This window comes from Eretmochelys imbricata, chromosome 16, assembly GCF_965152235.1.
Source record: "Eretmochelys imbricata isolate rEreImb1 chromosome 16, rEreImb1.hap1, whole genome shotgun sequence".
Classification (NCBI taxonomy): Eukaryota; Metazoa; Chordata; order Testudines; family Cheloniidae; genus Eretmochelys; species Eretmochelys imbricata.
The window spans coordinates 17,835,993-17,853,918 of NC_135587.1; the positions used below are offsets into that span (position 1 = coordinate 17,835,993).

Here is a 17,926-nt window from a genome sequence, read left to right on the forward strand (position 1 = left end):
CTGTAAAATGGGGATAACTGGGGACACTCACTGGAATGTCAAGAAGCCTAGTTCGTTAGGAACAAGAATTTGATCAGGAAGGAGGGCTTGGCCCTTGTGTTTGTAATCAGCTTTGAGGTACTTGGTTAAAAACCATAAAAGTACTATAGCATCAATTAAGCAATGCATAGCAACACCCACGACAGCGAGGTTTGGCTACTATACTTTGCAAGTCTCTAGCACCTTCCATCCAAGGAGCTCAAAGCACTTTAAAACATGAACGAGTTAAGCCTCCCAGGCCTCCAGAGGAGGGAGGCAAGAATTAAAGGAGAAAACAAGGCAGAGAGAGATTCTATGACATACCCAAAGTGAAAGCCAGGACCAGAACCTGAGAATTCTGACTCCCAGTTCCTTGCTCATCATCATCTTGATGCACGCCATTTGAAATGTACAGATTAGATTAGGGTAGGAAGATCTATTACTAAGCATGATTCCTTCACTATACCCTTACTCAAGAAGCTAGCACGACATTCAGAAAATAGCCCTCTTGGCAACAGACCCAGCCATTTGTCTTACATTTAAATACAACAGCCTTGAATCCTGAATTTACATGATATATTGGGCGCATCTTCTCCCTCCCCAGCATGTACCATTTCAAGATGGTGCTCTGTGGTCCTTTTCTTTATTTGTACCTTAAAACAGAATGACCTTTTCTGGCAGACATTACCATCCACAAGGAAAGTATTTCGCTTTTATGGTGGGTTTTTGTTTTGGTAAGGATGATTCAGATTGTTAATAACTCAATACACAGAGTGAATTCATAAAGAACCCTCCTCTCTTAGAAGTCAATGGGAAGTTCTGAAGAACTGAAGCCAATGGGAATTCTACTGAAGTTAGGACAGCAACGTTTAGTCCGTACCTGAGTGGGATGGGAAGAAATTGACCAGGAGGCGAAGTAGATGGAAGGAAGAGGTTAAAAGGAAAACAAACAAACAATCTACTTATACATTTACCCTAGAGCATAGATGGTTCAGTTCCTTGGGTGCAGGATTGGGGTCCTCGAAAGGGCATCCAATATTAAGTTTGGGTAACACTTAGTAATTTGCCTTGGATACTGTCTTCACAACAGGTACTTTGTTTTTGCATGCACATTCCCCTGTGCCCCAGATCAGCCTTGCAGAACAGGAGGGCTGTAACAGTTCATATTGTTTGGTTTGGTTTCTGCCAGGAGGCAGTGCATCAGTACAGGATCTCTGGCCACTCCCCTGGTAATTTTCCCCCAGAGCAGATGCAATCTCTTGCCCCCTGTCCCACTTCCATATTCTCAAATCTAGGTATAGATGGTAAAAACTCACTGCATTGCTCTGTACCATACTTTACATATCCTATCTGGCAAAAACAGAAGATGAAACCGCAGATTTGTACATAAAGTTGCAATAATCATTGTAATTATCAGTGATTGTGCTTTCTCTGCTATTGGTGTGCTTTCCTCCATGCACACACGTACACACACATCAAATGGAAATATATCCTTGGCTGAGGGCTGCTAGGCATTTCTTCCAAGGCATTCTGTCTCACTGGGTCAAATGCACCCCTGGTGTGAACAGTGGATTCAATGCAGTTACAGCCAAGATGAGGTTAGCCCTTTGCCTCTGACCTTCCCCTTGTAACACATAACCTAGACACTCACGTGACTAGGTCAGAGCCGCCTGGATGCAAATCCTAATGAAAGCCAAGACTGAACCTCATTTGTGCGTAATACGTGAAAATAAGAAATTAATATTTAATATCGTTATAAAGCCTTCTGCTTCCATTTCAACCCCCCTTAGAGACACTGGCCCCGAATGCTTCTGCTAGGCCTTTCCCCCAAAGACTTCCCCATCAGAGGGGAATCCTTTCAGTTTGTATCAGCCATTCGGTAATAAGTTTAAAGAAACCTACTGACCTTTCTTTGCCCACCGGACAGTTCCCTCACTGGAGTGCACATAATTTTCAAATTCGGTCTGCAAGACCGTCGCCCGTTCCCGCACTTCCTGGGGGTTCACGCCACGAGATTTCTAGGAGGGCGGTGGGAGGATTAGAGGAAAGACAGAGTTTGAGTCAGGAATAATGAAGCAGTTTAGAATAGATTTAATAACAGTAAAATCACACAGTAACCACCCCGGGGCCAACGAGGGTAATCCTCTCAATATTACTAGGGAAAAAAATATGTATAGATAAAGATGTTAAAGTCAAAGCAACCAGTGAGCACTGCTTCGTGACGGGAGCAAATCAGGTTTAATTTTGTGTTTTCTAACACCTATTACGTATGTTTTCCCCCCCTCCTGCTAGCAGCCACTTTGAATTCACCAATTTAGCTTCCAATCTTGGTTACAGCAGAGTCAGTCTGGAATAACTCCATCCAGATCAGTGGAGTTACTCCAGACTGACACCACTGGGCCCAGTTTTCTCTTGTGTTTTAGAATGATGTTATGCTAAGTAAAACAGGGAGTAAATCAATCCATCCATCCATATAACCAGTCCTGCCCTAGGACAATGAATTAAACCCCCCCACATTCGTTCTCTCTCATTCCCTATCAACTTCCTGCTCCTTATTCTCGTCTTCACTGATCTTCCTCTCCCTACACTTCCCAGGACCCTCCATCCAAGCTGCTCTCTCCACTTCTTTCTCCCACTCTTGGCCTACTGTCTTCCTACACCGTGAACAATCTCTTCCTTCCTGCACCCTAAGTGCCCTCTTCACTTCCTTCCAGAGAGCCCCTTTATGCAATGACGTCTCTGCACCTTCCCATGCATAAACCATTGTCCCATGTATTGCATCTGTGCACGGTAGACAAGGGGATCTAGTCATTTTACTGGATTTTTGGGGAAAAAAGGGTCTCTATATAATCTCCAAGCTACAAAGCACAGCAGACCAAATTCACTCCTGGTGACACAGGGTGCAAGGCTGACTTAAATGCCGTCATGTCTGCTTACACCTGTGGAGAACTGAATTATTAACAATAACTAATCTGATGAGCTATTTCGCAGTCGAGGGTCCATGCAAGGATATAATATGCCAGAAGTGGAGCCACCTCACAAAAGCGGACATTTGTCGTTGTCATTATCAAGTTTCTACTGACGTGAAACATAAAACTTTTTTTTCTCTCCCCTCCCCACTTTTTCTTTTGTTAAGCCTCTCAGGCAGCATAGAGTGTCACCTTCCCTGCGTTTTTTAATATGAATGTGAAATTAGCGAGGTTGCCCTTTCCCCTGGCGGACAGAATCCTCTGTTATTAAAAAGTAAAGCACTTTAATAATGAAAACTTTTTCTCTTTTTCCTGTGTTTTAACTGTTTAAAATTAATGAGAAGGGCATAACAGTTGTCAAAGCGATATTGAAAGCCGGGTAGCCAGGACCGAATAAGCACGAAAATCCCTCCAGAGTGTTAAATAAACAGCGCTTCAGCCCTCTCCGAATCCCTCTGTTGGTTATTGTATACATTCTGTAACAGCACTCAGAATAGATCTGAGCGCTGGGGAGGCAGAAAGGTTTCAGAATTCCAATAAAGGCCTCAAATTAAAGACAGCCTGGTGCGAATTCCAGGAGAAAATTAAAGAGACCTCAAGCTTAAGTGACAGGTGACTTGCTTCTGTGTCACAACTGTCAGGGGATTTAGTGATAATATGGCAATATATTACAAAGGACTTTTCTTATTTCCCCCTTTAGGCTTCAAAATGAGGCATCTCTTCTTGCTGGTGCAGGAGGGGGGGGGAGTAAGACTAAAACGAGGGATAAAAACTAGGTGCATAATTTCCAAAGTGTGAGGTCAGCCCAAGAAAAATAAATAAAAAAAAAGCAAATGGAAGAAAACATAACGTACTTAGAAAACAGCTTCCTCCCTCCTCTCCTTCCTTCTCTTCTATCCCCCTCAACCCCGCCAGAAAGATTTCATTTTAAAGTTGCCCCTTAATGGGCATGAAGAAATCTGGGTTTTGATTGCTGCCTTCCAGGGAGGTTGGTCTTTAAAAAAAAAAAAAATCTAAATTTAAAACTGACTCAGTCGAGCAGTGTAAAAAAAAAAAAAAACCCCCACCATACACCACTGTCTGAGGCTGTGGACAGATAAAACGAGTGGATTGGCAGCTACAAGAAAGTCTGCATCCTTTACACACCCGAGTAAATCTCATTCCTGAGAGCATCCCTGTTCAAGTCAGAGAGACAATACATCTGAGGCCCTTCTACCATATGCCAAGGCCCAAAAGATAATGCATTGCAGTATTGGTTTGCTTGGCTGTTTCTCCTTCCAGATATATTTACTGCCTCAGTTAGCGGAACTAACCTTTGTAACGAACGCATGCTAAACTCTGTGTGTGTGTGTGTGTAAGTGTGTGTACGAACGTGTGTGTGTACGTGTGTGTACACTATGTTACATACTCCGCCTCATTTACGAAAGCTTCTACTACTCTGCGTTTGTGCAGTGCCTTGCGCAATGGCACCACATTCTTGGCTGGTCCATAGGCACTGCCATAATAAACATAATTAATAAATAATAATATACACAAGGAGCAACTAATTTTATTTGAGCATTTCATGACATCACAGAAAAGAAAAAGCAAGCAGGCTAAAAAAAAAGATAGATTCTCTATTTCATAAGAGAGAAACGTATGCCTGTTAAGACTGGAATTTTTTTTGGAAGGAGGGGAAGGATATTGGAAATCTCCAAGTTCATTAAGGAAGAGGGTTAATAGAAACGAGAACAGGAGGGATGTTCTTATGGTTAAAAAAAGAAGGGCGAAGCCATAACATGTCCTGCTTCTGTGATACTGGAAAACAAAATGAAGGATGTTGTTTTAATAACTTTTTATTGCCTGGCTGATTCTGAACCTCCTGCACAGTCCCTAGAACCCACCACGGTATTTTTTTTCTACCCCTCCCCCCATAAAAGTTGAAAGATCAGATTTATTCTCTTTGTAGGTGTGTGAACAGATGTAGCCACATATATATTTTATGTGTCTAAATATAAAATATACATTTTACAGGCACTTCAGCTCACTCCCCAGTTGCTCACAGGAGCCCAAAAATGTGTGTTCCAAAGGGGTATTTATAATGGACGTCAGTCAAGGTGGTGAGAGCCGAAGAGCATTATAATGAGGTCTCTGTGTGCACAAGTCTCACGTATACATGACTCCATGCGTGGAGAGCTGATAAGGTAAAGAGAACTCTGTAACTTGCAAGTAGCAAAGTCATGACTGGGTTAGGTTACATCCTTCATAACAAGCGGAAATTAAAACTTGCAGTCGCTGTCTGTTCCACACACAGTCTATTCTGTTCCTCGTTCGCTATACTGGCCCTATGGAGAAGTTCTATAGCATTTAGTAGGGGATGATAACTTTTCCATAGACCTTTCAGAAATCACCCTATAGAATCTGAGAGAGAATTAGATCCCTGATACAGAATGCTACAGGCTGCCATAGAAAGGATTGCATCCTCTATTACATTTTATAGGCTTTTAAAGAGTAATGTCTATAGAATCCTATTTAATGTCCATAGAACTACATTGGTTTCATCCCTATTAAATTTTTCAGGACATTCCCGTAACAAGATATTTCCTCTCTTGGTCAAAGTCTTTTAAACCTGTGTCAGGCAGCACCACCAACTTCCCACAGTTAGGGTGAATCCCAGCTCCACTGAATTAAATGGCAAACATCCCATTGTCTTAAAAAGGGCCAGGATTTCAACTTTAGATTGGCAAGATCCCTGGGGCAGGGATTATCTTTTTGTTATACGTACCTCACCTAGCATAATGGGGTTCTCTAGACACTACCACAAGTAATGAATGTGAATACTAACCAGTTTCAAATTATCAGTTTATTTTGGTGTGGTTAGCAGTTAGCCTTATTCTACGGATGGAGAAAATGAGGCACGAAGAGTTTGTTAATGCCAATGTTTTCAAAAGTGGCCATTGATTTGAGAGCCCTCAGTCGTTGAGTTCTCAATTCAATGCACCATGGCCCTGATTTTCACAAGCTTCAAAAACAGCTGCAATTGAAAGACCAAACCAAATCCTTCCAGAGAAAGATTTTCTCTTCCCAGACAACACAATTACACTGGCCCAAGATGGGTTATAGTCTGCCCTGGGCCAGTGCCAGATTTAAAGTGGGATATCTTTAGAGCCAGCAGGGCTAGAAATTGGGAGTTTTATAATCATTGAAAGGGGATTCCAAGTCTCCAACGGTACACACAAAGCTTACTTCTAGACAGGAGCGTGCACAAGAATAAAATATGATCACTTTTGGAGGTGGTGTGCCCCTGATTGTCCCCCCTTGTGCATGCCCCTGCTTCCAAGGATACTGGACTTCAAAGTGGTGACATTTTTATGCACAGAAAAGGTATGTTAGGTCATTTTTAAAGAATGCAGCAATCCCAAACTCACACCAATGAAGCCTTTATACTAACACACACCCTTATTAAACTATGTATTTGTTAGACTACTTTACAGACCGCGCTCCTGAACAATAAGGATTTGTTCCAGTCAACATACAACAGAAAATAAAAAAAAGTATATACTATATATTGACTTTAGCAAAGGGCCAGAAATACATGATTTTGAATAGAAATGTCCGATGATCTACAGATCTTCATTGTAGAAGATGTACGGCATAACAGAAGGATGACTATTTTTCAAAGCCATGGGAACACACACAGTTCCCAACAGAGCCGTCAGTAGGAAACTGGAAGACAGTGGACAAGTTGAAGACTGCTGGGTGGTGTAATGGAACGAGTGAATTGGCAAAATAATGAGCGAGTGGAAAAAATAAACCTGGATAATGCTTGACTTTCACTCACATTCTATCTAAGACCTGGGCTCTTAAACAGCAGTACTCTCCAATTTGCTCTAATGACTGAAAGATCCATTGCAAGTGTCTACATTCTGGGAACGAGCAAGGAAGGGGCTGATCCAAAGCCCACCAATGTCAGTGGAAAGACTCCCATCTGCAGCAATGGGCTTTGGATCAGGCCCTGGGCGAACAAGGTGAGGATTAAAAAAGCCTGGAAAATGCATCACAAAAAATGTTTATTTACTTGGAGGACTTTATAGTTGTGTCGTTTGTAATCACTTAAAATAGGTCAGAATCTGCTAGCTAATGGTCTGCAGTAGGTTTGTAAAAAGAGCAATGCAGTTTCTTTGCCATAAAAGCCCTCACTACGGCATGACCTACTGTGAAATCTTTGCTGAGCATTGTAGAGGTACATTTTGGGGCAAAACTTTCAAGGAACATAGATTAGGGAAGTGTGGAATAGCGAGGTTCAACTGTCATTTTGCACTGCCCAGATCATGGGTTTGCTAATCCCTTGGCTTGAAGAAACAGAGCCAAGGAAAAGCCTATTTGTCATGCTTGGTTAGGAAACGAAAATTTAAGCAATTCCAAATTGGAACATTTGCTCACCTTGTTTCCCCACTGGCGCCCCTTGAAACGATCATCTTTCATCAGGCTGGACAGAATATCCTCCATCTTCATCTCGGAGACACTGACGCAGCAGAAAAGAAAAAAAAAATTGTAATGTCTCCTCTTTTCCCAAAGACAACGCACAGCTTTCTATATGGCTGTGTCTACACCGGCAATTGAACGACAGAACTTGTGTCTTTCAGAGGTGTAAACCCTCCCGCCCCACAAAAGACAAAAGTTTTGCCGCGACAAGTGCCAGTGTGAACAGCGCCGCTCGTTGGGGGTCGAAGTTTTTTGTCGGCAGGGGAGCCAACAAACAGCCGCTACACTGCGTAACTTTTAGGGGCATGGCTGTGGAGACATAGCCTTCAAAAGTGGACTCGATTCCTCACCAAGGGGATCAGACATAACCAGTGATCCCAAAAATGCCACAGAATGGTAAAGCGGGGCAGAAGGAACCAACGCCTAAAATTTCAGCCTGAGATGATGCCCGATACGTTTTTATAGTGCTTTTCACTCCCAAAAAGTCTCACTTCAGACACAATTTACAACACTGCCATAACGGACACGGAACCTGGGAGATGTCTGAAGACCTGGAGTGAAATCTTTGTCCTACTGAAGTCAATGAGAGTTTTTATATTGATTTCAATAGGGCCACGATTTCACCCATAATCTTGCTCCCATTAAACTGAAGGGAAAAATTATCACACACTTTAATGGTGCGGAATCTAACATAACAGTAGCCATGGGTGGGAAGTGAAGAACACTATAGTCCATTGGAAGATTCTTGGCTCTCACCTACCATAAAGTCTTCAATAATTAGCACTTCCAATTTTAAGGTTTAACTGAAAATTATTAATTTAGCTCTAGAGAAAAGAAGCAGGGTAACTGGGAAATATTAGTGTATTATGGAAAAAGTACCAGATAAAGTTTTCATATGGTTCCTATCCTCAGTAATTTTGAGCTGGTCAGTTTTACAGTAATAATTGATAAGACTATGAACCTCTAACACACCTGGACGAACTCAAAGGATTTAATAAACATTAAGGTGACCTGCAAAAGAAAGGAATTGAGTTTGTGCACTTGTCTGTGCATATATATGAGAGAGAGAAATTCATAGATTCAAGGCCAGAAGGGACCACTCTGACCATCTAGTCTGACCCCTATATAACACAGGCCACAGACCTTCCCCAAAATAATTCCGAAAGAATATCTTTTAGAAAAACATCCCATCTTCATTTTAAAACTGTCAGTGCTGGAGAATTCACCAATACACTTGGTAAATTGTTCTAATGGTTAATTACTCTCACTCGTACCGTCTTATTTCCAGTCTGATATTGTCTAGCTTCAACTTTCAGCCATTGGATTGTGTTACATCTTTTTTGCTAGATTGAAGAGCCCATAATTAAATATTTGTTCCCCAGGTAGATACTTATAGACTGTAATCAAGTAACCCCTTAACCTTCTCTTTGAGTCTATCGCTATAAGGCATGTTTTCTGATGTCTAATTCTTTAATCATTCTCACAGCTCTTCTCTGAACCCTCTCCAATTTATCAACATCCTTCTTGAATTGTGGACACCAGAACTGGTCGCAGTATTCCAGCAGCAGTTGCATTTATGCCCACTATAGAGGTAAAATAGCCTCTCTTCTCCTCCTCAGTTCCCCCATAACCCCCAACTCCTTTTCAGAATCACTGCTTCCCAGGACACAGCCCCCCATCCCATAAGTATGGCTGATATTCTTTGTTCCTAGATGTATAAATTTACATTTAGCCATATTAAAATGCATATTCTCTGCTGGCACCCGGTTTATTTAGTGATCCATACTGCTCTGTATCAGTGGCCTGTCCTCTTCATTATTCACCACTGCCAATTTTTGTGTCATCTGCAAGCTTTATCAGTGATGATTTTATGCTTTCTTCCAAGTCATTGATAAAAATGTTAAATAGCATAGGGCCAAGAACCAACCCCCGCAGGACCCCATTGGAGACACACCTGCCGGATGGATACGTCCGATTTACAAAATGAGACACCTGCTGGATGGATACTCCCGATTTACAATTACATTTTAAGACACAAGAAAGGTTTTTCCCCTGCTCCCAGAAAAGAAAGTGTTTCTTTTTGCTTATTTTTTATTAGGTCTCATCTTTCCTTGTTTTAGTGGTGGACTCCTCAGAAGACTACAGAACGTGAGATGGAGCATTCTTAGCCTTCATGGGCAGAGCATGTTTAACTCTAGCATAGGAAAGGTTTTCTCCCACATGTTAACAACCCCCTCGCCCAAATATTGTGTTGAAAAACAAATGCTTGAAATGCAGGTATAAGCATTCATAGGTCATATCTTGTGCTAATTGAAGCCAATGGAAGTTTTTCCATTGGCTTCAGTAGGACCAATATTTGGCTGTATGAACAGTACTGTATTAAGAATTAAACCAAAATTCTGGGAAAATTTGAGGGCCAAAATTTTTTTTCTGGCATATTATGCAGTTGCTCCTCCACGTTTTTCTACCTTAGCAAACTCTGTGCCCATGTGAAAGCATAGAGGGGCTCTTATTTTTAAATCACAGCATTCTAAATGTAACAAACAGATTTTTTTAGCCAAGTTCTTTTGCTAAATGCTGCCATGTGGAAGACTCCGGGTTAACATACAGACACATCATATCATTCCCCAGCTCAACAAGGCATGGAGTGCATCCAAGTCTCCACTGGAACACACAAAGCTTACTTCCAGGCAGGCAAGTCAACCTAGATACAATCTACATGGAGCTACTATTAGGTGGGTGCATAACTGGTTGGAAAACTGTTCCCAGAGAGTAATCATCAGTGGTTCACAGTCAAGCTGGAAGGACATATTGAGTGGGGTTTTGCAGGGATCAGTTCTGGGTCCGGTTCTGTTCAATATCTTCATCAATGATTTAGATAATGGCATAGAGAGTACACTTATAAAGTCTGCAGACGATACCAAGGTGGGAGGGGTTGCAAGTGCTTTGGAGGACAGAATTAAAATTCAAAATGATCTGGACAAACTGGAGAAATGGTCTGAAGTAAATAGGATGAAATTCAATAAGGACAAATGCAAAGTACTCCATTTAGGAAGGAACAATCAGCTGCACACATACAAAATGGGAAATGAGTGCCTTGGAAGGAGTACTGCAGAAAGGGATCTGGAGGTCATAGTGGATCACAAGCTAAATATGAGTCAACAATGTCATAAAAAAACCCAAACATCATTCTGGGGTCTATTAGCAGGAGTGTTGTAAGCAAGACACGAGAAATAATTCTTCTGCTCTACTCCACGCTGATTAGGCCTCAACTGGAGCATTGTGTCCAGTTCTGAGTGCAACATTTCAGGAAAGATGTGGACAAGCTGGAGAAAGTCCAGAGAAGAGCAACAAAAAAGATTAAAGGTCTAGAAAACATGACCTATAAGGGAAGATTGAAAAAACTAGGTGTGTTTAGTTCAGAGAAGAGAAGACAAAGAGGGTCATGATAACAGTTTTCAAGTACATAAAAGGTTGTTACAAGAAGGAGGAAGAAAAACTGTTCTCCCTAGCCTCTGAGAATAGGACAAGAATCAATGGGCTTAACTTGCAGCAAGGGCAGTTTAGGTTGAACATTAGGAAAAGGTTCCTAACTGTCAGGGTGGTTAAGCACTGGAATAAATTACCTAGGGAGGTTGTGGAATCTCCATCGTTGGAGATTTTTAAGAGCAGGTTAGACAAACATCTGCCAGGGATGGTCTAGTTAATACTTAGTCCTGCCATGAGTGCAGGGACTGGACTAAATGACCTCTTGAGGTTCCTTCCAGTCCTACATTTCAATGATTCTGTAAAAGGCAGCCTATACAGCTCTGGAGTAGGGACCAAACAGCCTCACTGTCACTCAGCAATGATGCTCGTCATGTGATTAAGGAGCTCCTAAAATCAGTATATTCTCACCCAGAAGGATGGTGACAGCAACAAAGGGTCTAGATGCTAGGGGAAAAGAGTGGGATCACCAGGATTTTTCCATCCCCCACCATCCTGCAAAACAAAATACTGTAAAGGACTTTGTTTTACTAGCTTGCAGCATCCATTTCCCAGCCAAGTTATTTCCCTTTCCCACAAGATCTTGCAATCATTACGATTGAATGCAATGTTACTTGGGTTAGGGCTGATCAGACCCAATCTCCCTGTTGGATAAGCTCACTCACCAAGTCTGACATAGCCTCAGCAGCCATTTTCAATGCCAGCCCTAAGACTTTATTTTCTTTCCTTTCTGGGATCACAGTCAAAAAAGTGAAACTTCAACATCTCTTTCAGGTTACGTGTAAAACCAATGCCCTGCCTGTTTGTGATCATTAAAAATCCCATGGAGCCTTTTGAAATAAAGGAGACAATCTGGTGTCATAGCCAAGTGTCGCAAGGGGTGTTTATTTTCATGCTGTCTATTTCAATTTCTCCTGTCATTTTAACTGGATGTGTTGCTCTCCACTCCCAGTTGTAATACATAAAGTAAAGCACATGCATGAATGTTTGAAGGATGGGGCCTGGGTTCCCAAGAGGCTACATTCAGAGGTGGGTAGATAGATCCCTCTATACAAAAGACCAAATTCTTCTCTTTGTTACACTGATGTAAAGCCAAAGTAGCTCCACCAAAGTCAACGGAGTTACTATGGATTTATACCTGTTTACAGGACAGCAGAGTTTGGACCACTGTTTAGGAATCTTTCTCGATCAACGTTATCATAGGAATGTAAGGACTCTGAAAGTTATTTTTTTTGTTTTCTTAAATTTGGTGAATTCAGAGATTAATAATAATGCTCTGCACTTCAGCGCCTGCATCTGAGGATCTCAAAGCACTTTACAAATAGGAATTGATCTCGATACTCACAATACCCTGCAAGACAGGGATAACAGAGGTGACCTATTTTGCAGCTATGGAAAAAGAGGCAGAGACAGGTTAAATAACTTTTCCCAGGTTACACAGGGAGTCAATGGCAGAACCAGGAACAGAACCCAAGAGTAAATACTGACAGCTCCACAATTTATTCGCTAAATCACCCTGCTAAATGCAAGCATGGCACATGGGAAAGCTTCCCCCTACAGTTCTGCTAATGAACCTTGATTGTGACCTGCAGTACCACACCATCCCTGCTATTTCAGTCATACCCAGTTAAAGAAACTGAGGTGAACACAACTTCTTGAAACATCAAGTTCATGACATGCCATGAAGGAGCGGAGCCAGTCCAGAGAAGTTATGATTCGGTCCAAAGGGTTGTGAGTTATGGTTCTGCATTGGCCAAGATCCCAACCTATGTGGAATGCAAGCATCATCCCTTATGCAGCTAGGAAATCCTGCACAGAGAAGATTCCTTCACAGAGAATGTAGAGGTAGAGAAAGGAAAGGGGAGGCAGGGGAATGGAAGGAAGGGAAATGGAGCATAAAAAGACAACTGAGGGTTTTTCTGTTTGTTTTTGAAAAGCATAACGGTAAATTAAAACATAAATGGCAACCACTTAAGCAAGAGAAATGCATTTCTCCCCATACCCCCAAAGGTTGCTTTGACAAAGCTGTGAATGAACATGTCAAGCCTTTGACACTGATTTGCCTGAGATATGTCACCCCCGCTCCTCTCTCCTGGCGTGGTGCCAGCTCACAGCCTTATAGATATGCAAACTCAGTTCACAGCGGGGAGCATCATGCAAAGGGGAAATGGGGGGAACGACTCGTGCCTTCAAGTGGATGCGCTTTCCTTCATAAATTAGTTAGGCAGCCGTTAGGAGATAAAGAAATTATCTGATGGCTGTCGAAGCAGGCGCGGCTAGATTACACTTGAAGGAACTAAAAGAGACATAAGCAAAAAATATATATATCCATATCTTGCTGACTTTCTTCTGCATCTTGCTTCCTTCCTTTGAAGGAAAATCTTTTAGTTACACACAGGGCTGAGGCAGACCATTTTGGAATCTAACCTTAAAAAAAGAGGGAAATACATAAGAAATGACAGGGAGGGAGGGGGGAAGAGAGAGAGAGAATTTCTGGCTAGGGAGGGAAAACGTAACATTAAATTACGCAAAGCAAGAAAACAAAGTTGCAAAGGAAACTATACAGCATTCCTGAACCCACTGGGTATTACTGTTCTCAGCAAAGCCAAAATGGAACAGCATTGGCAAAGGCTAACCCTGCTCTGAGATTTTAGAAGCCAAATAACGACTTCAGGTACAGGTGAAAATTAAGTAAAGGTAATCATTCCTAATTCTGAAAGAGATTTTCATTCAGGAACATGCTGCATCTGCTCTGATTATTTACGACTGTGAACAGTTCTGAACCTAAACCCACTGCCCACTGGGGGAGGAAAAAATCCTCCTGGCCAGATCCTCAGCTGGCATAAATCAGCATAGCTGTTAATTTACACCAAAATTCCAGCGACCTGTCTTGTGCTTTGTCTTCCTAGAAACACATTTTACCTACTATTTTACATAAACCGATAAACCCATCAGGACTTTAATTAAAAGCATATTTTCAGTTAAGCAAAGAAACAAACCACAAACCCAAACAACTTATGCAGGCTTCATAGAAAGATACAAAGAAGATCCAGGAACAAAAGTTCTCATGGCAGTCCAGCGCCTGCTGGCTTTTGCCCTCTACCCTAATTTAAATGGTCAGGATTATCACCGTAACGCTCAGGTTATGAAGTGTGGTGGCAATTTGTATGGATGGCACTTGCTGCCCTGAGCTTCAAGTTGCCTTTCCAAATCTTTTCGGTAATTCTTTAGCACTCCTCTCTAGCCTGTTGCCCCCTCACATACACTGGCACGATGATTTGGAAGAGAACAAGATATGCCACTACATACAAGCCAAACCACCGGCCTGTCCCAATTAGTCACACATTTCTCTGATCAGGTAACTGTGGTTGAATTACACTCCACTCTTCTAGAGGCCCGCAATCCTATTGCAAGCAAGTTTTATTACGAAGATTAAATTGAAAAATAAGACAATATACTCAGTGTAATTTGGCTGTACTGATTTCAGAAGGGCTAAAATACATTCACATACACCTCCTCCGGTCAAGCTGTGGAACATAACATCTAAGGACACCCAATGATCAGTATCCAGCTCAACAAGAGGTCTCCTTAGCTGCTATAACTGCTAGCAAGCTCAGGAGACACTGCTCCTTAAACGTCTCAAAAATACCCAAAAGGCTGAAACTTTGCTAATTAAAATTAAAGTAAAATAAAAACATGCAATTTCACCTCTTTCTCTCACACAAACAAAAATACAACTTTCTACCTGGAGTTAAAAACTCACAATAATGTGGGATTTCACCTTTAAAATGTCAGTGCTATTTGTTACATGGAAGAGAAGGAAAAAAACCCCAAAACATGTCAGCTTAGCGCTCCAGGTCTTGCTGGTGTCTGCTTAATAGATTGTTTCCTGGGATGATGGATGGCTCTTTGTTAGACCACTAAATGGCTCACTGCCTAGAAGAATCTGGTATTTGTTGCCAATGTTAGTTTATTTCAAGAATCCAAAACCAAACTAGAATCTGGGCTGTTCCACCCCATAAATACACACGCAAAATAAAAGCCAGTTCATTGTATATCACAGTGATGTGACTTGGCTGTTGTTCTGAACAACAAGAGACATTGATACAAGGAGTACAGGAAGGTGTGAACGTCCAAATGGCTGGTGAAGAGATTTGGGACATGGTGGCAAAGTAACGAGCGCTCCAAAACAGCAGTGATTAGCAAGGATGGGGAGGATTCACTCTAAAATGCACAGCCCTAGTTAGAGGTAGGCTCTTTCCTTCCTAAATTGTGAGGAAGACTTTAGTGTTCACAACAACTTCAAGACTGATGGCTCCCAGACACAGAACTCCTATTTATACACAAAGCAGGTAGAGGCAGTGCAAACTTCCCCCACCTCTCAATGTACCTCATGTTGGGTCACCTCTAAGGGTCAGAAGGCAATTTGGTCTTCATGACACGTTCATCCTCGGTTTTATTCAGGAGGGAGCTGAGAGAGGGACTAACAGGGTGGTGGGTTTTGTGATGTGGATGCTTGTCCATTGAGAACTAAGACCTCATTTCATGCAGACTGCCGAACAGCCATCCATATGTAGGCTCTGGGCATCCTTACTAGCCTGTCTGGCCTTCCTCAGCCATACGCCCACATTCTTTGATTAGCCAGAGCCGGCAAGCGCTACTGAAGCCTCCTCCCCAGGCTTTGCCAATACACCTCACTTTTAGCCTGCAACACTCATGCCATCCCAGTGCCAGGGCCCTGTACAGTTCTACCAGCCTCTCTTAAGTAGGACTTGCAAGAGTCTCTACTATTGCAGTCCTGAGCCCAAACATATGGCACGGCTTGGCCAACTCTCTCCACTGTGACCTGCAACTCCCCAGTTACGCCAGTCCTGGATCTCTGGTGAAGAGACAGCGTGAACTCTGACAACGTGGACAAGTGTCCAGTAGCCATCAGAGGTGCTCACTTGACTTGTGACCTCCAGTAGGCAAAGTCTGAACACAGGGCTTTAAAGGTAACAACTGTGCACAATAGCTCCCTTCCTTGCCATCCCCCACACAGTAAATTGGTCATACTGAGGATTTTATAGGTTTTAGTTCCCTCTTTTTGCCATTCTGTGGCTAGTCCTGAAGCACAAGAATTAATAACTCTTATTAAAACCTGTACAAGACACAGTCCCTCTGCAAGTGCCATGGAAGGTTAATTAGCTGAGATGAGCTGAAACTTTTGTTCAGGTTTCTGACTCACTTAATCTTGTGAGAAGCCAGCGAGTTGACATATTCTGCCTCCGAAGGAGTCAGGACGAGCAAGCTGTTCCCGTGACAGCCAATCCGAGCCGTCCTCCCAATTCGGTGGACGTATTCCGCAGGCGAAGCCGGAGCGTTATACTTCAGAAGGAAACATGAGAGGGAAAAGGAGGAATTAACAGAACACGGTGGTGTTAATTATAAACAAGGCACCTCGTCTATTAACGTAGAGAGGATCCGGGTGCCCTGCCTTCCTTAGAAAGGGGCTGTTTATAAAGAACCCATCGGACTGATCCCTGGAACCATCACTCAGCTCAGCCTCATCAGCCATAGCAGGGTTTTGACATGAGAATGTGACACATTGGCCAAGTTTCAGATAATAGGACAGTTTCCCCATCTCAATGTCTCTCTTCGCCTTTTAAATTTTATTTCTACACAGGCTTGTCAGTAATCTGTTTGCCTTTTTTTAAAAAAAACAAGATTGCCCACACAGAGCAATAAGCTGCCTGCAGTACATTTGGGAGGAAAGCTGCCAGGAGAAAGGAGAAGGATTCAAATTCAAAGTCAGGCTAAATTGCTCTGGTTTATTTAAAGTGAATCAGTGCCAGTTACTCGGCAGAAAACAACCACAGGCAAAGTACAGGTGTACAGCTCTTTATGTAGGAGGTAGGTGATGGATACAGACCAATTGTCTTTCCATCTCTACTCATCAGACACTATTAACATTTTGATTAAGCCCCCAGTAATAAACCAGTGACACCCATTTACTTCAGTAGGCATTAAAGGTGTTCAGCAATTTGCAGCATCAGGTCCTATAAATTGGGACACGTCCTCCCCCAAAGCTTCCTGGAAAACCAACACGCACAGAGATACTGCTTAGAAGTAAGCCCTCTGCAGTTTACTTGGAAAAAACCCAACGACCAAAGCCCATTTTAGTCTTTATATCTGTGCCCTTTGGCAAAAATTCTACTGGCTAGAGGTCTGAGTAAGACGCTGTGAGCAATCTAATTGCTCTCTGCAGGTCAGTGCTCATGGACACTGCTCTCAAGACAACCGAGCTTTCGCCTTCTGGACAAGCACAAGTCTCCCAGGGCCTTAGATAATTTGCACTGTGTTCAAGCACTGGCAACTATATCTTTGGATAAATAAATTTGGCCTGCAAACTAAAGACTTTGCCCCCATCCTCCTCTGACCAGCTATTTGCTACAAAATCTCTTTTTTTTTTTAGCTAAAATTAAAATCAGACTAATTACATCGAGGGGCGTGCTAGAAATTAAAAGGCTTTTTTGTTGGTGAACATAGCGTGCTAGTACCCAACCATCTACACATCTGCTGGGAGGTGGCAGCACCTTGGGCCAGCTGCCATCACAGCCACACTGCTATTTTTAACATGCTGGCTTGATCAAAGCTAGAGCGTGCCTGAATTACATCCCAGAGCTGCAACGGAGATGGACCCTTAGTAGGTGAAAATCTTGGGTTCCATATTTCTCCTTGTATTTTTCAAAGTCAACTTATAAAATTTACAATTATTTTAAAGTTATAAACAATATTTTACACACACTCCTCTCTCGCCCTCAGTCCTTGAACTTACAACCTGCCATTTATTCAGGGTTCGATCCAGCTCCCACTCAAAAGAAGGGCAAATCCTGCTGTGGAAAAAGAGGGTACCTGGGAATCCTGTGACCCAGAAGGAAGCTTGGGCCCCGATCCTGTGGGATCTACTGCACCTGTGGACCACGGCACTTACGCAGAGACTGTAGGAC

At 42.4% G+C, this 17,926-nt stretch overlaps 1 protein-coding gene across 1 annotated transcript in view; it reads right to left on the reverse strand.

Annotated features, from left to right (window-relative positions):
• DDX31 (DEAD-box helicase 31) overlaps window positions 1-17,926 on the reverse strand; it is a 68,697-nt gene that overhangs the window by 20,603 nt on the left and 30,168 nt on the right. The window contains exons 16-18 of the mRNA XM_077836047.1: window positions 16,165-16,304; window positions 7,410-7,491; window positions 1,925-2,036 (exon numbers count right to left, since the gene is read on the reverse strand). Of these exons, the coding sequence (XP_077692173.1) occupies window positions 1,925-2,036; window positions 7,410-7,491; window positions 16,165-16,304 (334 nt within the window). The remainder of the gene's footprint in view (window positions 1-1,924; window positions 2,037-7,409; window positions 7,492-16,164; window positions 16,305-17,926) is intronic.